The sequence below is a fragment of the Hipposideros armiger genome, unplaced genomic scaffold, assembly GCF_001890085.2.
Source record: "Hipposideros armiger isolate ML-2016 unplaced genomic scaffold, ASM189008v1 scaffold_268, whole genome shotgun sequence".
NCBI classification, from domain to species: domain Eukaryota; kingdom Metazoa; phylum Chordata; class Mammalia; order Chiroptera; family Hipposideridae; genus Hipposideros; species Hipposideros armiger.
In genome coordinates, this window is record NW_017731618.1 from 1167339 (window position 1) to 1194380 (window position 27042).

General features: G+C 34.4%; 1 protein-coding gene across 1 annotated transcript in view; it reads left to right on the forward strand.

Annotated features, from left to right (window-relative positions):
• Positions 1-7636: 7636 nt before the first annotated feature.
• The window catches only part of CPS1 (carbamoyl-phosphate synthase 1), a 120470-nt gene continuing 101064 nt past the window's right edge, over positions 7637-27042 (forward strand). The window contains exons 1-3 of the mRNA XM_019656859.1: positions 7637-7917; positions 23031-23140; positions 26241-26385. Coding sequence (XP_019512404.1) covers positions 7792-7917; positions 23031-23140; positions 26241-26385 — 381 coding nt within the window. The 5' untranslated portion in view covers positions 7637-7791. The remainder of the gene's footprint in view (positions 7918-23030; positions 23141-26240; positions 26386-27042) is intronic.

The window sequence follows — 27042 nt, forward strand, 5'->3', positions numbered from 1 at the left end:
TAACCTTAATAAAATTTAAAAAGTCACCCTGTCTTTCAATGGCTCAACTCGAAAATTTCCAAATCTGGAAGGTGAAACTTGACTGTGAGAGTAGTGATCTGATTGCTAGGAGGGTGGAATGCATCTTTCTGCACCATGTTCCCCTGAACATAGAAGGCCATGGAAGAAGTCAGATTTCATATAACAAATGCACTATTAAAAAGGGGTAGAGTAGGAATATGCATGGTGACCTATTTTTAATTAAAAAAAAAAAGACTTCTACGTCATTCCAATGTAACCTGTTGCCCTTTACTTCACACAGTCGGTAACTTCAAGACATATTGCACAAGTTGCTTCTCTGTGATCCTCAAATATGTTTAATTTAATGAGGGTCTGATACTCTTCTAGCACATGACCTAGATTACCATAGATAACCCCTCCTCATGGCCAGAATTGCTCTTTAGAGCCTTGCAAAATCATTTGTGTTATCTCTCTACAAAAGCTAAAAAAACAGCCCATCAAAGCTATTTGTTCTGTTCAGCACATTAGAAGAGGGGATTTTTTGCAATGATAATTATTGTGCAAAAAAGGTTGATGATGAATTAAAATTTTAAAACCTTTCCTTAGAAATATTTTACTATTTAGAATGATGAGAGCCTAATGATTTAGTTATTCCATTTTATGAAGCTTAAGTTGTGGGCACCTTTAGGCCAAATTTTATTTTATTTTAGTTATTGATATATATATATATATATATATATATATATATATATATATTATTATTAGTTTCAGGTGTACAAAACAATGCGATAGTTATCCTTTTCACCCCTCACAAAGTAACAACCCCCTCCCCCATCCACTGCCCCCGCCCCGATATCAGCTCATCTATTACAATTCTATTGACTTCATTCCCACACTCTACTCCACATCCTTTGACTATATGTATATATAATTATAGTTGACATACAATATTATTCAACATCAGCTTCAGAAATACAGTGTGGTGGTCAGGCCTCCACACCATCTATGAAATGGTCTCCCTAACAAAACATGAGTCCATGTAGGCCAAATTTTAATGCTTAGGTCAACATTAAGTTGTAGAGTTTGATTTATATTAATTGTTAGTTTTCTTAACTAACTGTTCCATCATTTAGAAATTGTTTTTATTTGAAACGTAGTAATTGTTCAGACCTTATGTTTTTACATGTATTTTATCAAAGGCTTTATTTAGATCTAGTATTAAATAACTCAAGAATAATGAGCTAACTTTGCCTCACTTAGCTATGTTTCTTATATCTATAAAACAAAGGAATTAGAAAAGATGATTTTAAAGGTTCCTTTCAGCTATATAAAACTACATTGTTTATATTCTGTGTGATGAAAATTTAAGCAATACATTAAAAAAGTTTTTCAATTTCCTACAAAGCATCTTTCAGCAGAAAACAACCATTTCCTGATAAACAATGCCTGATGCATAGAAAATACTCAACAAATATTCCCTGAATTGGTTATTTTATTTTTTTAGTAATTGTGGACTTCATAAGCAATCACAAAAATCCAATGGTATTCATTTTTACAGATTCTGGAATAAGTAACTTCAAGCAATAGTATGTAAAATAGAAAAATATAAAATATCCTTTGCTATTGTAGGTAAATCCAACTGAATCAGTTAGCCAACTTAAAGTGTGGCTTCCAGGCCAACTATTGGGTTGTCAGAAAAGTCATGATGTATTTTTTCTATGTTTTTCGCTGCAAAAGTGTGTCATGACTTTTCCGACAACCCAATAGTTCTATTAGGTAGATTATTATAAAAAAAATCTATAGTTTTACTTCTTTATTATTCCTCATTTCTTATATTATCTTGATTTTAAAGATAATAAATCAGGGTAGGTATATATTCTTTCTTTTCATTATTTAATTTTTACTGGTTACATTTTACTATTTCTAGGTAATATTATTTTTCTTAGCACGGCTACCCATACAATTATATATTATTCCTAACAAATTGGATGTTAACCAGCCTTTAACATGTTGGAAAGAGGATGCATGATGGCTAAGAGTTGAGTTATGATCTTGACTTTGCAACTTATTAGTTGTGTGATCTTGATCTGAAACTCACTCACCATTTTAATCTATGAAATAGGGATAGTATTCCCAATGTGCAGTTCAGGAATTCCTTTTAAGATTAGCAAATACGTCACGCCAATTGCCTAGCTTAGCAGCTGGCACTCTGTAGGTGACCAACAAATGCCTAGCAACTCAGTTTTCAGGAGGGATCATCATTATCACTTACCACCAACAGAGACTTTAAAACTGATTTATTTTAAATACCTATTTGCACTAACTGGCATAATAGCAAGTGCTATATATATATATATATATATATATATATATATATATATATATAAATAGTTTAAAATTATAAATTTTAACATTTTAGCTTCTATTGTAGGATTTTTCTTATTTTTTACCAAGAATTTCCTTTTTTTTTTGCACTTTCAGGAAGATTGAAAGATTTGTTAGGAATCCAATAGGACATTATTTTAAATTGAGTAGTCTTCTCATGGTCAAATTGTTATTCAATATTTAACTTTATAGTAAACTTTAAGTTTCTTTTCTTAAATTTCACTCTAATTTCTGCTTTCCATGTATGGCTTTAACTTCCTATGAGTAACTTTGGGCAGCTTGTTACATGTTAGGATAGCTCCATATGAGTTTTGGCTTATTTCCATATAATTGGACCTCCACAACTTATATTTGAGGCTTATTTTTCTTCCTCTTTTTGGACTAGCTTACGCTTGCCTCAGTTTGCTTGCACTTTACTCTGTTTGTGTTTGAGTATGTCTTCAGTTTGCCAACGTCACTGTGAATTCCGAATCAACTTTCCAAGTCATTGTCCACCTTGTTCTCATCCTACAAATACGTAACAAGTTCGGTTTACTCACTGGCTAATTCACTGTGTCCTCTTACATTTATGCACATTCTCCAGCAAATGTGTCCGCACCTGTAATGGTCTAGAATATATACTCAGTGCTCTGGAATTAAGGTAGATCACATCTAACATTTCTACTTAGTCCAGTAATGTCTCTTTCTTAAGGCAGAATTAGTTAAAAAGATTTATGTTTTTATAAATACATGCTGACTTGTACCAGATAACCTGTTCTCTATAAGGTGTTTGGAAATGGGGTCTTATTCATGATAGCTTTTAAAAATTATTTTAGGATACAAATCATAGATGCCTTGGATTTTAATGTGTAAAATCATTTTTATGAAGTCTCTCCTCCAGCTTCATTTTTAACCTTCCTTTGTATCACTTCAACTTTTATGATGTTATCAAATGTTAGATTGACAAGGACATTCATGAAAATAGTTTCCTCACTTCCTGCCCCTCAAAGTGCCAATTGGATCTTAATGAATGTGTCTTACTTGGTTGGGTTTCCAAAGACTTCTGGTTATTTAAAAACTCCACCATCTAACAACCTATCTTCTTATTGTTATTATTAATAAATCTTCTCTGTGGCCAAACTTCATTTAAGGAATCCTTCTACCAGTTTGTCCTAGGTTCTATGATGGGAGAAAGTATATGTCTTTCGTGTAGGTACAAAATTACACCTCTTTCCTTCAAAGAGTAGCCTTTGTTTGTCCATATCCTCAGTTGTGATAGTGTTCCTCGGTTTATTAGGCTAATAAAAATCAGAATTTAACCATAATAATCACTTTTGCCTTTTACATTCTATTTTCATGCATCTCTGCTCAAGCACAAAATAGAACTTTCTTCTTTGGAGGTTAGCTTCATCTTCTTTTACTCTGAATTTATTTGCTCTCCAGACATTCTTTGCTTCTTGCTTTAAATTTATCTCTTCAAAATAGCCTTTCATAGAATTCTTAATTGACTGTTTTCTTTTCTTATTCCTAAACATCATTATTTGCTCTTACGTTCCTCTGACATAGTTTTATCTGTTTCTGCTTAAATAAACATCATCGATCAGGCAGGAACTCAGTACACAGGAATGCATTCATTCCTTCAATCATTTTTGTAGAAACACCTCTTGCCTTTTGCTATATTAAAGACTTTTCGATAGATGAATCACTTTCTTAGAGTTGTCTCTTATTCACTACCTAGTAAGACACATTTCAAGGGGGCAGTTGGCAGTTTCTGTACCTTTCAAAAAGGAAGGACTAACACCATAATTTTCTCTTTATTCCCAAACCTGAAGCCTTTATTCTCCAGGATAAGCTGGTCTCATTTTTCCCAATCGGTAGCAGGCTTCCCTTTGCTTATGCCAATGGACTGTCTATATGAAGAGGATACTTGAAATGAGTGCAAATACTGGCTGTCAGTCAGGTTGCTTTGTTTATTTTAAGAGGTTTTCCTGACAGTTAATATGAATAGATTCATGGGAACAAAAAGATATAGAAAAAAGAAGAAATAGTATTAATTAAAAGCATGTGGAAGAAAGTGTTTGACTTTACTAGTAATTTACAATTTAGATGGAAACTACCATTTTCTGTGCTCAAGTAAGCAAGGGCTGAATTCATATACAATATTCTGTTTTTATGAGTGAGTGACTTTTAGGATTAGACAACCCTTGATGACCTGACTCATATAAAATACATTTCAAATACAGATTCCCCCAACCCCTTGTGTGTATGTGGATGCATACCTGTCACCCTGGGTAGTCATGTGCAGCTTATGTGAGGGGACGGCCATGTAAATGTGATCAGAGAAAAAAATAATCACCCCAACCTGAAAAATCCTTTCTTTTAAAGTCATTTTTAAAAATGTCTTTCATAAAAGTGAAATATTTTCATGAAATTTTTTATGTCTGACTTTAATGTTTCCTGCCTCTCAACTCTTATCACACCCTGCCCCCCCCCACTTTGGTCTATCCTAATGTAAACTCCCTCATTAATGCAATAATTTTTTTTTCCAATTTGGTTGTAGATTTCAGTTTATGTTGAACATTCAAATTTGAAATTATTCACCATTTTATTTATTGGCCTGTCCAGTCCCCAAGATGATTTATAGAATCATGACGGCTGAATTTTCTGTCTCTAATTCAAAATATTCAACTGAATTTTCCAAATCTTCTGTCCTTCCCCCTTTCGTTCTAGAGACTAGAAATATGGACCATCGCCTATATCCAGGATATTTTCCTGACAACAATGAAAGCCCACTACAACTCTCAGGCCTACATTTTTGTTTAGGTTCTAGACTCATGGAATTATATACTAAAGTGGCTGGCATCTCTCTGGAAAACCATGTTTTGGTTTTTTTTGGTCTTTTTTTTAAAGATTTTAATTGGGGAATTGGGGGATGGGAACAGTGCTGGGGAATTGGGGGAAGGGGAACAGACAAGTTTTGTTCTTCAGTCTAGTTGTGGAGGACGCCGCTTCACTGGCCCAAGTTGGCACCATCATTGCGCTCTTCCCGGGCGAGGCAGATCAGTCGCTGGCTTCTGGACGGCCGCTCACTGCAGCTGCTGGCTGCTCACGCTGGCTGCTGGCTACACACGGTAGCCCATGGCAACCCACTGCAGCAGGGGCTGCAGCCTACGCTGTCGCCGGCGACTCACGGCAGCCCAGCTCCAGGTTGAGCTGTTGTTCAGCATCTTAGCTGTAGAGGGCAGTGTCACTGGCCTTCATATGTGGGATGCCAACCGGCGTCCTCTGGCGTCCCAAGCCAGCTCTTAACCAACGCGCCACTCAGCCGGCCCTGGAAAACCATGTTTAATTCATCATGTTTACCAGTCAATTGTTATAAATGGCTATGAAACTATCTACTAATGTATTTTCCTTGTTCAAGCTCTGAACTCCTTAGTACCCCAACTGTCCTATTTAATTAAAGCATAGGGAATAAAGGGATTAAATATGCTACAATGTTCACTGCATTGGTACCTCTAGGGAATGGGATTATGACTGATTTAAATTTATTTTGCATATGAAAATTTTTGCATAGTATGTATATGCCATTTTTCTAATTAGGGAAAGACAAGCCTCACTATTTTATGAATAAATATAGACAAGGGTTGAGACCAAGTCTTAACCTAGAATTGTACTAAGCCAGTCAGTACTGGTTCCTAAGTCCTTAATTGTCTAAGTTGGGAGGTTTTCTTCTGATAGTCTCATACTCCTCCGATTCGTTTTTTCATGATCTTTCCTTCACACAAATTTCGCCTTTGTTCAAAACACTTCCATGACTGCCATAAATACTTTGTGGCTTAAGGCCAACAATTTTAAGGAGCACAAAGTCTTTCATATTATGATTCCTGTTCACATCTCACTTCTACACCTAGGCTTTATTGGACTATTTCAGGTTTTTTGTTTTTAATATGTGTCTGTGCTGTTGCTCATGCCATCCCTTCTGTTTTTCTCATCTCTATCTACATGGTATATTCTTATGCATCCTTCAAGATAACATGGTTCAACCCAATCCCATACTTAAGTTTTATTGCACATGCACAAGGGAGTTGAGTATTTATTTTTTCCATTGTGTTTGGACACACTACCATAACATTATTTATTTTATTAATCAGGTATACACACTAGGTTAGACTATTTCTTTCAGTTTTCTACCACCAGGAACCGTGTAGCAGTTTGGCCTGAGAGAATGTTTATACATGAATACAGCAAGTAAGACAGAAGTTTGAACTTTAACTTTGTTCTTCTTGTTTTTTTTTGTTTTTTTTTTAACCATTCTCACCCCCTACCCCGCAATTCTAGCACTTATCCTATCAATGAAGCTTAGAATCTCTATGTCATTCTACACCATCTTTTCTGTTTTGGGAGGCCCTGGGAGGGAGCCTTTGTTTCTTGGCCTCCTTTGCAAGGAAAGCAAAGAAAAATGCTGCAGCATTTCCTGGTTTGCATAGACACATGACTTAAGGGAGAGCTTCCACCAGCCAATGAGACCCTTTGCCTTATTAACTACGGGACTGAAGGGCTCAAGTGATCAATTTCAACTGAGATTAAAACACAAACCCTGGAGTTTTGAGACTTTTTCATATAACATTTTAATAACTTAAAAATTATTGACTTAGGGATAGTAGTTATATTAAAATCAGTGTTTGCTGTTGTTTCCTACATGCTCCAGTTGTTTTACGTCATGTTACTGATTGCTTTAAAATTTGGAACACAGGACAGTGAAATAGAAAGGATGTAATATGCTATTTTATTAACTCAAAACAAAAAAAAACCAAAACAAAAACAATATAGATCGGTTTACTCCATATTTGTGGAGGAAAGTTAATTCTGATGTCCTTTTTACTATATGTGATTTCCACTCGTCTTTTCCCAAGCGGAAAATGGCAAGTCTTCTGGTTCCTTTGGGAATCCAAATCTCTTTCGAGGCAGATTAGGCATTACATCTAATACAAGTAAAAGCCTTTGATCCTTAACATTATTAGAAAGTTGCTACTCTTTAGGGTAAGTGAAATTCCTGAGGTTGTCCACTATGTCTAGGTCATTCTATTCAGCTGCATAAGCAATTCCTTTGATGGATGACTGGTGTTTCTACATTATTTCAGCAGGAGACGGTAGTGTTTGATGTGTTGCAATATGTATTACATGTCCATGGAACACCTCTGGACATTACCTCAGGAGGAGGGGCTATGAGAAGGAGGGGCTGTGCTGAAGACATTTAATGACAGAATGAATGGAAATTCAAAGCCCATGGTGCAGTCAGCCTCAAACACCTGACTGCACTCCCCTCTCCCCAGCTTTCTTTCACATTAATTAAAAAAAATTATATCAAAAATATCATAAAGTATATGTAATTGAATTTGATTTTAGTCACAAACCAACATCTTCAAAATGACGAGGATTTTGACAGCTTGCAAGGTGGTGAAGGCCTTGAAGACTGGTTTTGGCTTTACCAATGTGACGGCACAACATCAATGGAAATTTTCAAGACCTGGCATCAGGCTCCTTTCTGTCAAGGTAATATTCCCATATTTATTGCTCTGATAAAATTGTATGGGGTAGAGTTTAGTGCGAAGCCCATTCAGATTTGAATGTCATTCTGAAATGTTAATTTATTAATATTTACTACAGAGCCTACTGATTTGTCTGATGCTCATTTTTATCTGCACTTGACTAAAAATACAGCAATTTTCACCCAACATGAAAGAATGGTTACAATTCCTATTAACATCTGAAATGTAAGTGTTCTGTTTAGAAAACAAAAGACTTAGAAAACAAAACAAAACACTGTAAAGGGTCTGTTTGGGCCCAGACACTATGAATTATAGTTGGGATTGAAATGTGGAGTTGCTTATATGTTCATGGGTCACATCATAGTAGGTAGTGTGTTAAACCCCTATTCTATATTGACTCACTCTAAAGTTTTCTCTTTGGAAATGTCATTTTTTGAGAAAGAAAAGAATAAAGATCAATATCTATATAATTGTCATATTTGCAGATCGTCATGTAGACATTGATTTTTCCTTTTACCTCTTGGCCCTTTTTTAGAAGGCCAAATTTATGATTTTTATTTTGCAGGTTAAGACACTGAGACAATTAGTAGCTGATAATTCTGTCCCTCTGAGTGTATCTATAACCGAGGAGCAGGTCCAGGAAGGGGACATTAAATGCTCTTCCTCTGCCCCCACCATAGTATTATAAAATTTCAGTAGGAACTTCTGTTCCTTCCTTTACTTTATGGAAACATTTATTACCAGAGAAGACTGAAATTACTCCATGGGGAATTTGTCAATAAAAATCACCTTTAGTGCATATAAAAATTAAGTAATCACAGTAGTTCTTTAGTAGTAAGAGCTATAAAAAGTGAAGTAGGAAAACCCCCAAAACAACTACTATTTGTTTATACAAAAATAGGTTCTAATAGTTTTGAGCATTCTGCTTATACTTTGTATGCTCACCGGGTTGACTAAAAATCCTCCAAATGCTTCTACAAATTCTACTGCTTAGGTTGCTCCAGTCAGAATTCAATATGGTTTTAACCCTGAGTGACATCTGCAGAGCTCAGCAATGCTTATAGATTCCTATGATCTCCACTTATAGGGATGGGAAAAGAATAGGAGTAAAAGGAAAGGGGAAAGGGGGCGGAGGGAGAGGGAGAGAGATGTAACTCAAGATCTCATGAGAAAATGTAAAAAAACTACCATTTTAAATTAAGAAACCCAGGGACAACAGTTTTCTTGGATTCAGTTTAATTGTAACAAGAGAGAGGGAAGGAGATAAGTTCTAAACCATCATCAAAGATACAGTTACTAAGATACAAACTATGACGGTGATTATCTAGTTTCAGTCTAGTGTTAGTACTATCTTAGAAGTACTCATGCAGAGAGAATAAATTGTAATGAAAATATCACCTAGAGTAAGATGCGTCTTCTGAGACTTCAAAATTGTGTCTTTTGAAGTATCTTTCCTTTTCTTCTCACAAAAATAGGTAGGTAGGAAGAGGTATATCTCCATCAAGCATCAGAAACAGAGAAATTGAATGAATATTTAAAATGTTGGAGATGTGACTGAGATAAGAAGCCAGTTCTCCAAGATCATAATAAGTGCTCTATACAACCACAGCAAAACTGTTTAATTATGTGGATGGACCACTGTGAAAGTAGTTCTAGCTCATGATGGCCGATCTGTTTTAAGGTTCTGCCAAAGTTCATAGGTAAGAATGACAAATTTGCGGGAGAAAAAAGCCATCATTTCATGGTGGTAAAGCCATTACTCATACTCAGTCATTTCTAGCCCGAGTTTTGAAGGAAATAGAAGTTCTTGAACTTCACAATAGTGAATTAAAATCCTATACAGCAGCCCAAGGGGACTTGTGTTATTTACTTCATTTGAAACAGTCTTCCACCTATTTTTCTTCCTGCCTTAACTTTTAAAACTCAATTCTCTTAGAAAAATATATTCTAGTTTACTCTTTTTAGATGGGCATCATATTTTAACTAGTTAAAATCATTAGGATGTACTTACATAATGGTTAGTGAAGGGTAATAAGGGTAGTTGGTAAAACTTGGTAGTATTATAGCTGGTTGTACAATAGATGGTAAATAGATTGCAGGTGATATACTGTGATCAAGTCTCTAAGTACTGTTGTGTAAATTGGTTGTCTTTTGAATGTCTTTAGAGGTCACTTTTCCTCTCCCTTTGGTGACAAACAGTGATAGTGGGTTTGATGACCGCAGTGACACACTTGTGGCCCTTCCTTGCATGTTTATTTGTAGCTAATGTTTATAGAGTGTATCTTACCAATATACACAGTTGCATTTCATTTAGAGGGAAGAGGAAGGACTTTCAAGGTGCTCTACATTTTAAAGAAGTTTGGTATCAATGATATACCTGATCAACCACCATAAAATATGAAAGTTTGGAGACCGTAATTTTTTTCTGTTAGTATTGAAAATGTTCAGTGTTCATTATTCAGCCAGTTGTAACTGTAAAGTGGAAAACACACTGGAGAGGAACAGGAAGATCTGGATTCTAATCCCTCTTCATGTTTTTATTAATGTTCTGAATTTGGTCAAGTCACATATTCTCTCCAAATCGACATTTTGTTACCTGTAGTATGGAAATGATTTTTGCTTTACTCAAAGAATTGAGTGACCATCATACATGGCCTATGCTTAAAAATCTTAAAAATCCTTTAAAAGCAAAAACTGGATACTTAAAAAATTTCTGTTCTGTGCGTTTTAGTAGACGGTCTTAGTGGAGAGTTAGAGCAGAGTTTCTTTATGTTATTCATGGACTACAAATTATTAAAATGACAAGAACTCTGATAAAATTTCTCAACTATTTATAATTACAATTTTTTTCATCTTAGCCTTAATATTAAACCTATCTCTAAGAAGATATTGCTTATAATGAATTAAACTCAAGGACTATGAAGCAAACAACCTTTTTTTCTACTATGGTGAATTCAATTCCAAAAGTCAGGATGTACATCCTAATATCCTATTTCAGTAATTAATTGACTCATTATTTAACAAATAAACATAAAACTTCTACCCTGAGAGTATACAGGAAGAATAATAATTGCAAATAAATGGATAATTAGTGGATAGTCTTTGACTTCAAGAAACTTACAAATTTAAAAATTTGGAGTTCACACGTCTTGGAAAGTCATCAAGACTAAATAGTTGTATTTTTATTTGCAAATGAATTTGGAAATCAAAGGTACTAAATTAAAAAGGTTAAGTCCCTATGAATAGAAATGGGGTCAATAAGGACTGCTTCTATCTAAGATTAATCCACTTATTTTTAAAAATGGTGACTTGTGATACAATTAAGACAGGACCCTAACAGTCTACATGTCCTTCTCTTGGGCACTTCAGGTACAAACGAGTCCCAGGAATCATTATTCCTTTCGAAAGGCTTTCATTTTCTAAGATGCTATAGTCTGATTCTAACATAGAAGTATCTATTTAGCTCAGTCTTAAGGAGCTATTGTCATTTGATTAGAATTGGCAACTACAAAAATTCCTACAATTAGAATCATTTGGTTATATTGTGGTAGCTGAAAAACATTCACAGGATATAGTTTGTTATTATATTGGAGCCTCTGTACATGTTAGAAGTGGGGGTAGGTTTAGGTTATCAAACACTTTCAAGAATAGCTATTATATTAGACTTTTATTGTATATAAGTATGTTTTAGGGCTGGTTTTCATCCAGGATAACCCAAATTTTTGAACCAATAAATTATGTTCCAATCCCAAATGAGCCGTTGCAGAATTCATTTGACTAGATTAGCACACTTTCATATCTGGGTGGACAATATTTCTTTAATTGGGAGTTGGCCTCTCTTTTAAACATTTTTGTTTATGTACTTCACTTTTTATATCCCCCCCCTTTCTAAACAATAGACTCTTTTGTTTGTCATCAATCGTGCTTTTATATTTTGAGCTTCTTGCCATAAAATTCTTTAAAAAGCTATCGTTGAGCAGGGCCTGGGCGAGGGTGCGACGAGTGAAACAGCAGGCTCTCACTACCAGGCCGTAGCATGTCTTCTTCCATCTTGGACCCTGGGCACCTTACTCACTTCACCCTGGTCCCAGCCCTGGGTCAGGAACTAAGAATTTAGGCAGGGGAAATGCCAAAAGAACTGACACTAGCCTTGGCTTCATGCTTCCCTCTCTTGCTGATAATGCCTCAGGTTTCTATTTGACTATGCTTAACCAGACTTACTGATGGTTTCCAGGCGTATTTAGGTCCCACCGCTGTGGAAAATAGGGAACACTCTCCTGCCCTCACATCTTCATTAGACTTTCTTCATATTTCCGACTTGCACCAAAGGTTGGTAGTGTAGTAGAGGGTTTCCAATATTTCTAAAGCATTGTTCATGCCAGAGCTCACTTCAGTGCTGTAGGAGTTTGCTATGTGACACTGAATGTCCTTGATGTGACCAGTGTTCCCCAGGGTCTCTACAAGGACCAAGCATTGAAGAAAGCTACGTGGGCCAGGGGTGAACTTGGTGTTGAACTCCTCAGCCCAAGTGATCCTGGGCATACACTTGATTTTCTTCATCTGGTTTAAATGAGTTCAACTCACAAAAATATTTTCAAGACTCCTCTATTCTTTTACTTTTATTTTTTCCAACTTAATAAATGCCATATATGGATCTTTTAAGTTTCATAGGGAGATTATTGGTTAATGTGAAGTTCTTACAAATGAATCAATAGGGTTGCTGTATCAGTAAGAACTTTATTGAATAAGCTTCTTCTATGATATATAATTAAATATAAGACAATTTTACTTTATTACTATAAAATAAAAGTAGCTTACAATGTTGAAGATACCTCTCAGATTCAGAACACTTTACTATATAGCATATGCCCATTATGTGCTTGTTAATAAACCTACAGTTTATGAACATATTTTCTAATAAAAATTTTTCTAAATGTTATATTTTATTTATAGTGAAAAACATAACAGAAATAAAATTACTTATGAACTGAACTCATTTGTTTATAAATGCCCAGAACATAGAAGTATTCAAGGAAATTAACCTTAGGTTTTTTTTCTCTCCCCCAAATCTGGTTTATGTTTAACCAAAGTCAGATTACTTAATATTAATTCAGGATGTTGTAAGGGTTAATTGATTACTGCTATTATAATACTTTGAAATCCTGAAATGTTGACATTATAACTGCAGAGAAGTCTCATTAAATATTCTAGATATAGCAAATTGTTCTGTAATTCTGAATTTTAAGTATCCATATTTTGATAACATACCTCCAAGAGTGAAAAATAAGATATCATCTACCAATAAGTCTCAGTTTGACTTGTTTCCAGTGTCTTGAACAAAAGGATCAAAAGAAAACTGGTTCAAAGTAAAAAATCAATATTCTCAAAGTTAGCCCAGAATGATGCTGAGATGCAGAAAGATAAATGAACAGTGGGTGGATGATTTTTAATAACATGATACTGAATGCAAAGGAAAAGCCTAACAACAATAATAGACACCAGGCTGTTTCAAAAACTTTTATAGGTTAAATTATAAATTATGTTGAAATTTTGACTGTTACTTCCTAAGACGAAGTCCTCTAAATTAGCTGAGCATAGCTCTGGGGACACATTTTCAAAGCTGTTTGATGGGGCAGTTAGCTGTGTGACTCCCATTAATAGTTGTTACATTGTTCTTATCCCCAAAAATGCTTTGAAACATCTCTACCCTTTTTAACTTGATCTCACACTGAGAGTATTAGAGTGTAAAATTCCAGTCATTTATTTGTGGTCCCATAATGCTAATTGATCATCTTACTAGGAAATGAAAATAGACCCATACATGTAGGTTTACAGTGAATTTTATTTTAAGGAAAAATGCGAAGCCCTAAAGAGATGAGGTGTTTAGGGAAAATATCAGATCTACTTGTGGTATCACATTTTGGAAACATTACAAGTAAAAGTATGATATAGTGAGACAATGATACCAAATCCACTGCAGACAAACTGGCAAATAAATATTGAGAATTTATTGGAATTTCTACATACATGCATACATACATACTCACAAAAATGTATTTTCATCAAAAGTTACTTAAAATTTGTGCAAGAGTCCCCAGGTTTTACAAATGTTAGAATGTGCAACATTCAAGAACTGCTCAGTTTATTAAAATGCTCATTTAAAAAGTAATATAATAGGGATATATAGAAATTTATATAATTCAATTTAATTTAGAAGAAAATAAAACTGTAAAGTAAAAAATTAAAGATGGAGTAATTATATGTACACAGGAAAATTTCATTTTAGCCCATTTAAATATTATGTATGAAAAAACTACAATCTTATGGATGTTTCTCTTTCAAATTTGCAGATAAAAGTAATATTCAGTATTGCTAGGACATGGAGACAACTAATTTCAATCTTTAACCTTTAAAATTATATAATGTCACAGGAAACATAGTTTTTGACTACTGATTTTATAATGTAACTGGCTCTCAGACCCACAACATTTGTATGCTACAGGCTAAAAGAAATCAAACTATAAGTTTAAACTCATTTCAATACATTTTCCTTGCTATCCATATTGGTTATAAACCCTTGGCCTATTCTTTGTTTTGGGAGCGGGGAGCTTATTTGTATGTTCTGCAACATAATTACAAGGATGGGAGAAAAATATAATTCTGAAGAGGTAGAAGTATTAATTGCATATACAATTTATACATTGGTTCAAGGTCAATCAGAGATTTTTAGAAGATGTAAATCTCTCTCTCTCTCTCTCTCTCTCTCTCTCTCTCTCTCTCTCTCTCTCTCTGTCTCTCTTTCTCTCTTTCTCTCTCTGTTTGTGTGTGTGAATTTCACTTTGGTTAGTTGCATACTAACCATATACTTTGTGGGCCCCCAAAAGTAAATGTCTGCTGTTGAGCATTGAGTAAATTGAGGGCATCATTAGCTTTGGACTAAGGACCTTGGACCTTTGACTGGTGCTATGTCAAGTCACTTGAAGCCTTGGCTAATTCCTATATCTTAGGGATTCGTGAAGAAATCACAAATCATTCAAAGCATTCAGCTGTCCTGCAGTGCCCTACATACATCTAGTAGCTTCTGAGTTAGAAACCCCATAAATAGCAGAACTTCATTTCTTGAGATTGTCAAAAGCCTTTGGATTCTTATTCAGACTTTGGATTCTTAGGACCAGATGTGATTAGAAAGTTGTTACTCCTAAGAGATGTGAGGAAAAGATGCCAATGAGAGAGAGACTGATGCTCCAATATCTTACCATTTGACTTAATGTCTTGGGAGTCAACAGATTTGTCAGACTAACTACTACTAGAAAAATATCGAATTAGTAATCTACGTTTTAGAAAACAGTTCAATAAAAAACAAAACAAATAAATTAAGAATTTAAAATGTGATTAAAAGCAAAAAAAATCAAGTATAAGTGAAAAAATAAATGCTTAATATTTTCAGTATTAAAGAAATAATGGGGAAGATGTGTGTGGAAGAGAGGTTATGCTCATATTATTTTCTGTTGGAACTTTCCCTCTTTTAATGATCTCATTATTTAATCATTTAGCAGTACTCTGCTAAATAGTAAATTATATGACTAAAGCAATGTTACTAGAGTGTGAATAAAGCTTAATTATGATGTAATGGCTTTATAAAAAGGAATTGCTGTATACACTTACATCTCCACTTGGTGGAATATGGAAGAGAAAATACAATTGTAGCAGGTGTTCTTTATTCCCTTACTTAGTCTCCCAGGAAATAGAGCACATGGAATTAAATACAGCTATAAACTGCCTATCACTTCTCATCTTTATGAACAGAGCCCAAGAGGGATAGTCTAAATATGACTGGGATCAAAGCCAGAGTATGATATGCAAGACAGCTTGTATGTCCTAGAGAAAAAAAGTAGAATTATGCAACATCTTTGTCACCTGATAGCCATTCACTCATTCATTCAACCAAATCATATTTGCTAGGTACTTACTACTGGTAGAATTTTAGGGGTGGTAATGAATCACACCTTTCCATCAACCTCTAAGTTTAGAATCAATTGAAAAATAATACATGGTATTAAAACATATAGAGACCTGATTATCAGCTTTATTTCTATTAAAGCTGTTTGGAAAACAGGGCTGAGATCTGTAACCAAATGGGCTTCTTAGAACTCCCATTCCCTGAGTCAAATGTATTCATTCACAACTGTGGCTTTACTGCCTTGATGTACAACTGAGAACAGTTTTCTTTAAAAAGAGCTAAGAAGGGCTGAGCCAGTCTTGCTCAATTCTATTTCCCAAAGTCACCAATCACTCCTATTACTTCTCCTTTGTGGACCAGGGGCTAAATAACCTCTCCAGAGACCCTGAAAATTAACGTTGTGGGCCAAGGTATGAATTCAGAGAGGTGCAAAACGGTTTCCCCAATCACCCCCTATGTGCCAGATGCTGTATTATGTGCTGGTGATGCTGTGTTGGACAGAGAAGGCAGGCCCTCTCTCCTTGATGTCTGGTGTTGCCCATAATCTCATTAGATAAATGAGTCATACACTTGAACACAGTGCAGTGAATTAGAAGTGCCAAGTTCTGTTTCACCTTAACCTTGGAGGGGACAAGTCCTTCACCGTTTGTGTGGTTAATGTACAAAGATGATCAAGCCTGGGTTCCTAACAAACGGTAGCATTTAAATAGGTGGAAAGAAGAAAGGGCATGAATGAGGGTAACATCTTGGGCACACCTGACTTATTATGCCTAGTGGCTCTTCAAGTCTGGTTTTTCTGACAAGTCTTCTTTCAAAGGCATGTAAAGCGTTGATTTATAATAAACGTTTGATTAGAGCATCAAAACCTAAACTGAGCAAATAAACAAAGAAACAAACCAAAAAACCAGTGAAATCCCTCTTTCACCAGGCAGGATATGGGAGGGAAGAAGGCCTAATGGTGAAAAGGGGCAAAGATGATCAAAATTGCTCTCTCCAGCTCAGCCTCCTCTTTTCCCTTCCACAGAGCAGGATTTCAAACAGCCCCTAGTGGGGAGAGCTATGCACGGATTGGAATGGATGGGGCCAGGATAGTCTATAATTTTTATTTTCCCCTAAAACCTCTGCTCTTCTCACTGCTTTTATCCAAAAGTCTGCCCTCTCTATACTTTAAATAATTCCTCCTCTGAATGAATAGAAAATTATACTCTACTCTTACCCTGAAATATATTTGTAAACGAGTTTCAATTTAGATTATGAGTATATAAGCAATAGTCCATAACCGTTATTTAGGAAATAGTACATATATATTTCCCCCCCCCCAATTGATAGTTATTTATTTTATCTTTCAAAAGCTGCGATCTAAGCATTTATCAAACCCAATGTGCCTGAGCACACCGAAATGAGATTTCTGAACAGAAACTTCATGTTCTGTTGCCCTCTGTGGTAAGTTTCCTCTCATATTTACCTTTAGTAGTGGACTATGTATTTTTTGGGTTGATAAACAATAGTAAGTGGTGGAGGAAAAGGATTGCTTTACATTTGATTAATAAAGCCATTTAAATGTCTCAACTGCTAAACTGAAGACTAGTACATATAACCTGAAACTTCTTTATTATATTTCAGCCTTTTATTGTCAATTTGGTTGAGTCAATATGAATAAATAAGACAATAACAACATCTAAATAGTCATTTGACTTGAAGGCACTTAAGTTTAAAATTAGATAATGAATTAAAAGTTAAATTATGTATTGGCTATGATCTTGAGATTTGAAGAATATTTATATGATTTTATATGCAATTAATTAGTAATGAAGAATTATACTCTAATGAAAATGAGTATTCAGTTAAAATTAAGCGACTAAGTGGATCCTGTCACACATGGGATTTAATTTCCATGAAAGTTTTACTAATAAAAGCGATTGGAATATTAGTAAAAGACTCAAAGGAGAAAAAGTAAAATGAAGAGCTATAAGGACATATTGAAAAAACAAAACAAAACAAAATAAAACAAAGAAAAAACCCAAAGTAGACAGGTCCAAATAACAGCCCTGTAACTATGCATATCTTGGAAGGAGAAAAGTTGTTCTCTGTTTCTAGTGAGAGCAAATCAAAGTAAAATCTTTCTCAACTCTCCCAAGAGGGAGTCAGATTACACTCACCTTAGAATTTGTTGCTTGCTGTATTTTTCTGTAATCATTGACCAAGAGATAGGCAGCAGCAAGTTAAGCTCAAATTTCAAATTGAGCAAGGTGAATAATACATGTTTGTTCAGATAATTTTGGTGATAAAAAGTAAATAGCTTTCAGTGTTCAAAATAATTTTTGATCCCTTTGAATTTGATTTAAACCTTTCACTTGAATCTGCTATGGCAAAAATATGAGAGAATAATATGAGAAATGTAAAATAAAATTTCTTCAAGATTCACTTGTATGAATTTTTCTAAAACTAAATAGAACAATGCAGGATTCTTCCTCTTACATTTTAGAATGCAGTAGATAAGGGGAACTTTCTCGTTTGCCTGTTTTGCAAAATGAAATAAGGGAACGAAACAGTTTGTTATGTATTTCAGGCACTGTCACCTTTTTCATGTGAAATACCTAGTAAATTGATATAAACAATCCTTTTGTTTTGAATTACCATGATTTTTTGTCTTAACTCTGCATAGTATGTATCTGAACATTCATATACAGCATACTCAATAAGCACATCCTGGTGTAGCCATCCACTGACCTATCCTTTCTTCGTTCCTTTATCCTCAATGACACATCTCTTTCCCATTATAAAATCTTTACATTATGAGACTACATTTAAGATATTTTAGAAAGGTGCTGTAGTGAAACGTAATGAAAAAGCAACTCAACATAGGCATTTGCTTCTTTTTAAATTCATACCTAAAACAAACGAAAAACCAAATGTGTTATAATACTCTCCATAATTGTTAATGTTATTTTCTTCAAATTGATACTCAATGATTCTTTATCCAACAAAAATTAAAAGATTGTCTACCCTGTGCCAAACATGGATGTACAGGCAGGAAAACAAAGCTGACCCAATATCCTGCCCGTGTGATATTCATTTTCTAGTGGGATAAGACAGAGGTTTTAAAAATAAGACCCTGGATACTATGTTAGTAGGCAATGAGTGCTATGAGGAAAGAGCAGACTAAGGAGATTCAGTACCGGGGAGCATATTGTCATTTTAAATAGGGGTCAAGGTAGGTCTCGCCTAGAAAATGGATGATACTTGAGTGATGACTTGAAGAAATCTTTAAGTTTTACACTTGAAATTTAAAATTTGACATGACTTTCTCTCTTAAAATTTTTATTTTTATTACTTAATGCATGGATGGAAAAGAAAGGGTGGATTATTTTGTTAAAGAAAAATCTCTGACAGGAAATGATATTTTATGTATCTTTGTATCTTCAGGTGCTTCAGTGATAATTCTTCATGAGGTTTTCTCTATTTTATCGTCCATGTGCATGTCTAGTCCTTTTACTACACTGGGGGACTGGGGCCATTTACCCAAGTATTTCCAGAGCCTAACGTGGTACTTGGCACATGTTGTGACTTGAATGTCTAAACTATCTTACTGGCATATTCATTTTTATTAACTACTTAGGGGCCATGCCATGCTAGAGGTCCTTTATTTTGTAGAACTCATATTTATATAATCTTTTGGTTGTTTTTCCTGACATTCTACAAGTGTATGTATTTCTCTTCATTAAAGTTTCCTTTGCATTTTTAGCATTCAAAGTACCACAGTGCTCTGGCAGTAGGTATTTAAATTATAACTCAATATTATAGTCTAATTCCTAGGCTATGGGTCTCTTTCTACTAGGATGGAGGCTACTAAAATATCTTACGATAGTAGCAAGGTGATTTCTTGGGAACCATTGGAATGAAATAGCATTCGGGGAACTGTTAGCTAGAAGAGGGGATTCCAAATAATAGCCCTTTGTTCAGAGTTCCTCCATCAATTCATAGATAAGTCAATTGGTACTCATCATTTTAAACTCATCGGAGGCCAATGCAGTTAAGTGGAATATAAAGGATACTATAGGCAATAAATAGAAACCGTGTAACAATATAATGTGTAGTGGGAAAGAGGATTGGAAGATCTATAAAAGCTGCCAAAAAGAACAGAAAACATAATTAAAGGAGCAAAAAGACATATTGAACACAATCTCAGGGACTATTTCAGCAACAGTAAATGTCTCCTCAAATATATCTTTAAAAGGTAGAAAGCAAAGTCGAAAACTAATCCTATGGAGAGAGGAAGAAAAATACCAAATAGAATTTTAGAAACAGGGTAACAGCAGTTGGATTTGTTTATGTTAATTTTTACCTTTCTTTAAAATAATTAGATGATAGCCAACCCATAGATCAGCCAGTTTGAAATTCTTAGATGAGAAGAGGATAGAGAAAAGTAAAAGAAAACTATAAACAGAGGTGATATTTTAGGCAGGTCTAGCTCAGAGTAGGGGGGATAAACTGATATATAGAAAACAATTGAAATTTACAGCTCACTCACAAGTTTTGTGAACTAAGTACAATTATTTTGGATGCTATCAAAGTTGCATATTATTTAAGAAAAAGGTTTCCTTTTTTCCTTCCATTATGTGAAAGCATGTGGGTTACTCATGACTTCCTTGAGAACAGAAAATAATACTTTCAGTAGAAAATATATTTTGGCAGTGAATTTCCATTACTTGGACCAAAGGGTTTCACCGAGTGAAACATATTGGAGTTACCTGGGGAGTTTTCTCAATAAACATATCCTACAAACATTTGAAGAGCTTATAATAGTCTTTAGAAATATATTGAGCATTACCACTCTTACTCCCTAAAATCATCAACCTCTGACTTGAGTTATAAATAAACAAACAACAGCTGACAAAACAAAGTATAAAATAAGAATATCATGTCAGTAAAACAAGTGACGTGCACAGGTGATTGATTTCTTGGTTATAGGAGCAGAATTTAGAGCTTGTGTATTAAACTGATCTCTGCCAGGGAAGTCTTGTCACCGCCCATATTACATCAATGAATTACTGTGTTACCTTTGTGCTGAGTAATTCCAAAAGCTTGTTTAGTGTAGTAACTGAGAAGAAAAACCATAACTATTTAAGGATAACTGTCAAGCTTGAGATCTCAAACACTGGTTCCAAGACTGTAGATAAAACAAGACTTTACCTCAAAGGTAATTTGATATACCAAGAAGAGGGCAAAATTCTTTTGGCTAACTCTGTCCATGCGCACACACATACACATACTCCCACAGACAAACACATATAAAATGTGCAGTACAGCACTTTGTCCAATCTTTCTTGGAAATATAAACATGAAATCTATGCATCGTACCTCAGATTAAAAGAAAATAAACTGACCTGTAGAAAGGAGTACTTTATACATTATCAATTTTAATAGGAAATGCTAAAATAGTTTGTGTGTATACAAGTTAATGTGTATGCACGCTCACACAGAAACAATATTTAGGCCCATGGAATGTTGGTTTAAAGATAATCAAACACTAGTTTACATTGAAGAGCATCCTTTCCAGTGTCAAGAGACTTGTGTACTTTGCACCTAAAAGAGGCATTGTATTTCTCCAGAGAAGATGACCACAGGAAAATAATGAGTTTTTTTTTCATTTTAACACTTCAAAAGTTGAGTGCATGTTAAAAAGCTAGATCATAGAAAGAGGTTTAGAAATCATTTATTGAGTTCTTGCTGCATACTTAGGTGTGTGTGTGTGTGTGTGTGTGTGTGTGTGTGTGTGTGTGTGTGGTGGGAGTATAGATTGGTAGCAGGATACATAAGGATTAGGCATTATGGGTCTGGTCCTAAAAAGGTAAGGGAAGGAAAGCAGAGAATTAGTGTGTGTCTATCTTTAATGACCACATTTAATCCTGGCAGAGAGAACAGCACAACGATCTCCCTTACTTTAATCAACTCATGGCCAAACTTGTCTCACCTATATTCCTACTTGTTCCCCCAGCTCCTGATTGTTTTGAAACAAATATCAGGTAACATATTATTTTGTCCTTAAGTATTTCGGTATTTCAGTATATATCTTTAAAACAATAAAGGCTCTTAAAAATATAACCATGATATCATCTTCAATCCTAAAAAATATGATACCAAACATAATAAAATATACATTTATTATGCAAATTTCCTCAGTGACTATAGAGTGTTTTTGTAGTTTATTTTTTCACCATGGTCCAATTATTTTGTCCTATCTGCTTTCTTACAGACTCTAGATTTTATGCCCCAAGGTGTGTGGTTTGACATATTTCTCTCTCTCTAGTGAATTTTATGGACATTTAGATTTAAATGTTTTTAATGGTAGAATTTAGAGTATTTGTGAGGACTGGCTGATGCCTGCTTCCTAGATAAATTTCTCTAATTGTCCCCTTTCTAAGCCAAGAATTTTATAGAAGATGGTTCAAAGGTTAGTATGGTGAAATAATAAAACTCTGAATGCCTTGTAGTTTAGAGAGAGAACCAGGCATAGATATACTTAACTCTAAGAAGCAGAATACAATATATTTTTAGATGTTCTCTAGTACTTGCGGTTGTATCGGTATTAACACAGCATAAAATTTCAGCTTCTTTCTGACCATAATGCTGATGGAGGGGGCAGCGCTTGGGACAACGCCATCAAACACAAGAGCTCTGTGGAACAGCCTTTAATTGATAACCTTAAAGATCCCTTCTATCTCTAAACATCAGAGTGATGATGAGCTGTATGGTACAATTCACAATGTTTCTGCAAACTCATGAACTTCCCTTAAAGCTATACTTGAGCAAATATAAAGAATATTAAAAGGGAAAAGATAGACACGAAGCTACATTGAAGTATTTCCAGATTGTCACTAATTCTACAAGTGGAGTAGACAATGTGTTGACATGCTTCAGTTCCTCTTTTAAGTAAAACAAAATAAAACACCTGCCAGTGACAAGGGCTATATATGTATGTGAAGAAAAGTGACAAGTAGCAGAAAAGCAACTCCAAATCTAGGCAGTCAAGTTTCAGCAAATACTACATTGTGCATTTATTGAATAAGTTAGTATATTGTAGCTTTGGATTTTTTTCCAACTAGTCACATTTCATGGTTTGTATTCTGCTAAGAATTATGAATCTGTTTCTTCAGGCGCAGACAGCACACATTGTCCTGGAAGATGGAACTAAGATGAAAGGTTACTCCTTTGGCCATCCATCCTCTGTGGCTGGTGAAGTGGTTTTTAATACTGGCCTGGGAGGGTGAGTAATGTTTCTATTCCAAGGCTTTATTCTTCCTCTATCTAGAGGAATACAGGATGATCTTACTAATGGCAGGAAGTTAAAATTACTGCATTGTAATAATACTACATGTTATCCTGAAGTTGCACTGTGCTTGTGTATATCCTACTGTAGTCATCCCTGAAAAGAGGAATAGACACAGACTCCTTCCCCTTGCTGTAAATGAACGGGAACATAGACAGTGGCATTCCCCTGGAAAAATAAAAGAACACAATTTATTCTAGAAATGTAGGGTGCAAGGACACAGGTTATGTGAGATTACCAAATGGCAAATGGCTTCTGTCAGGCAAGGTATAGATCTGATTAAGGTGAAAATTGGAGCAGGAAAAAGGATGGCTAGCGCGCTCTAGTGTCATTCCATTAGTGAAGTTAAGAATCAACCTTGCGCATCCAATAGGAACTACTATAAGGAGCTGAGAAAGTCCTTAGGTATTTTATACAATTTTGCACTCTAATAACAGATACATTTTATTGTTTTAACGTAATCAATGGGAGAGCAGGTGCATAGATGTGATATTTTCAAAATTTATCAATTGAGACCCAACTTAGTATTTATGATGTGCTAAGAAACGTACTGCAATTGAAGGTAAGAGTTGCTACAGAAATCCTGTAACTGTTCTTATCTAGCCAACGAATGTTTGTTGATCTGAGAACCAAGAGCTGAAATTCTGGCCTCAGCTCTAATGATAACTAACTATTTAATACTGAGAAAATCACACCCTTTCTGAATCCACATATAAACAGTAAAGGGGCTGTATTAGGTAATAATTTACAGCTGGGAATTAAATATATATATGGTTGTCAGAAAAGTCATAACGCATTTTTGCAACGAAAAACAGAAACGTATGTCATGACTTTTCCAACAACCCAATGTGTGTATATATATATATATATATATATATATATATATATATATATATATATATATATATATATATATATATATATATATATATAACTAGATGGTTTCAAGAGGTTTCCATTAGAGATTCAATAGACTAGAGTATAAAATATTTGATAAATTCTTTAGGTAAATGCCTTATAAAGACAAGGGGACAGCGTTAACTGATTTTGAAGATATTGCTTTACTAAACTTCTATTATATTATTGATGCCCATTCTTCTCTAAACTCTTGACTTCTTGAAATGAAGAATATTAAATGATTTTTACAATAGTTTCACTGGTGAGAACATTAAATTACGTGTATGAAACCTGTTTGCAAAGTTTTGCTTCACCAGGCAATTATTTAAGCTTTTTGACAGCACTAATTACTAGCTGTGTTAATATACCTGCCAACAAACAACTGTTTAATATAGATCAGAGTGATGGAGGGCACTAGAGTTTTCTTCTCTGTGATAGATTACGGGTAATAAATCTTGTCACATCACAAAAGTCAAACAGGAACTGATAGATTAATTTGCTTCCAACACTGCAGTTCTCTAGGACAAGCTGTATTTATTCATTTACTGGAGAGAGTGTTGTAAGCATATGTTTAAAGAAAACAGCCAGTTCTTCTAGAGAGAAAGAAGAAAAGAGAGAAAAATTAAACTAATTAAAAATTTTTTTTGATGTAGAAAAAAGCATTCATTAATGAGATTAGTCCACAAACCCTATGTTTCATTGAGAAATGCTGTTTTCATTCATTGTGTGCCTCGCTCTGTAAGGTGGTCGATAATTAAGGGGGTTATTTTGTTTTTCATCTTCAAGAAATGCATTAATATTGTATGTGAGACTTAGCTAAACAATGATCAGTTCCTGACAAGTGAGAGGCATTTGAGAAATTAGCTGATGGCGGTGTGGGTAAATATCACAGCATTTCAGTCATCGGGGTTGCTGAGCTGAAACACTAAGTGTTCCGCTAACAAAGATAGTTCTAGAAGGAGTTAGTGTGGATGGGGGTTGAAGAATTTATGTTGACTACTGCCTGAACTGAACTTTATTGGTTTCAAGGCTGTAGATTCTGTCCCCCTCAGCACCTAAGTTCACTTTCAATAGTAATCCACAAAAAAGATTTTCTTTAACTCTTTCTGCAGAAATTGAAATAAGAGGTGTGTGTTGGGGGGAACCTCACTGCAGTGTTTTCCAATGTATGGAATAGCTATAGATAGTTCCTGGCATTTATGGGAATAATGTTCCTTATTATTAAGAATAAGATATCTATATCTATATATAGTGTCTCTATATCTACCTATATCTACATCTATAGATTTATATCTATATCTATATAGATAGCATATATATAATAAAAAGAATATATATATGTATATATATATGAAGAATACAGGTATTTTTATTTTTTCCTTCTGCAAACATTAAAATGAAGCCCTCTTGCATTACTCCCTAATTCTACATCAGTACTTCAAAATAGTTATTTGGAATCTTTTAATTTGAAAGTCAAAAATACTTCAGGTAAATATTGTGGGATTGATTTTTTTTCTAATATAATAGTTCTCAAATATATATCTCTTTCTAAAAGTAAACTATTTAAAAAATCAACTATATTAAATATATATTTCATATAAATTAACTCAGTGTTTTACATGTTCAATAAATTTTAATAAACATATGTACCCATGCAACCACCACTGACAATCAGGATAGTCTTCAGTATCCTAAACAATGTTTTAAATAAAACTTTTAATTTTTGACAGTTAATATCTTGGTGAAACTGACAGCCCTCAACAGTAAATATCTGTTTGGACTCACTCATGTCTGGTAGGCTAAGGAAATCTTTAGGATATGCAAGCTTTAGAGCAATATTTTAAAAAATTAAGACCCTATAAGGACTTAAAAATTTTAAGAAATTGAGGGAGTGAAAATTATATGAGAACATGCCTAAGTACTTAAGTCAGTTTTTCTTTTCATATCAGTCATATCATGAAATAAATGTTCATATTCTATAGTGCAATTCCCCTAGATTTGCTAAAATCTAGGGAAAGGTTTGTAGGATTTCAATTTTATGTTCTCTGATTTTCAAGGGTTCAATAATTAAGAACATGTTTGCAGACTCTAGCTAAATACATTTTTTTTTTGTTTGTAATTTTTTGGCACTTTTGCCCAGGTACCCGGAAGCTATCACTGACCCCGCCTACAAGGGACAGATTCTCACCATGGCCAATCCTATTATTGGGAATGGCGGAGCCCCTGACACTGCTGCACTGGATGAACTGGGACTTAGCAAATATATGGAGTCTGATGGAATTAAGGTAGTACCAGTAATGACTATTTAAAAAGTCTCAATTTGAAGGGGTGTGGTTGATTTATTTTGAGAATCTAGGTTGGGCAATGTTTCTTCCTCAATGCTTTTAGTAGTACAAACAGTTAAATTCATGTTCTCAAACTCTTCCTGGGTATATGAGAAAAATATTTAACATGACACTGTTTTGAGTTTTATATCTCAGGGTACTTTGGATTTGTTTTTTAATGCCTTGGATGAAACTTGGCTTTATTTGGGGGAAAAAATGTTGTTATAAGTCCAAATAATAACTATGGCACAAGAAGTAGTGATGAATTACCTTTTAAAAGGATTTTGATAGCCAACTCTGTATTAACTTTTTGCATTTTAATTTTACCCTTTTCAGGAGATGAATAAAAGATAGCTTATATGCCAGCCTAAAAGTAAACACATTAAAATTTCCTATTCATGGTAAATTTGGACAATATCTTAGGATTGTGGACCATATACAAAATTGAAAAATTTACATACCAAATTCACCACTCTATTTTTTTCTGTTTTTTCTCATCATTCTATTTTTGAATGGCTTAGCCTGAATATTTAGTTTAGCTCTATTTCTCACAATTTTACCCAAATTTCTCAGACACCTTTAAATATAGATTAAAAATAATTTTATTCTTCATGTACA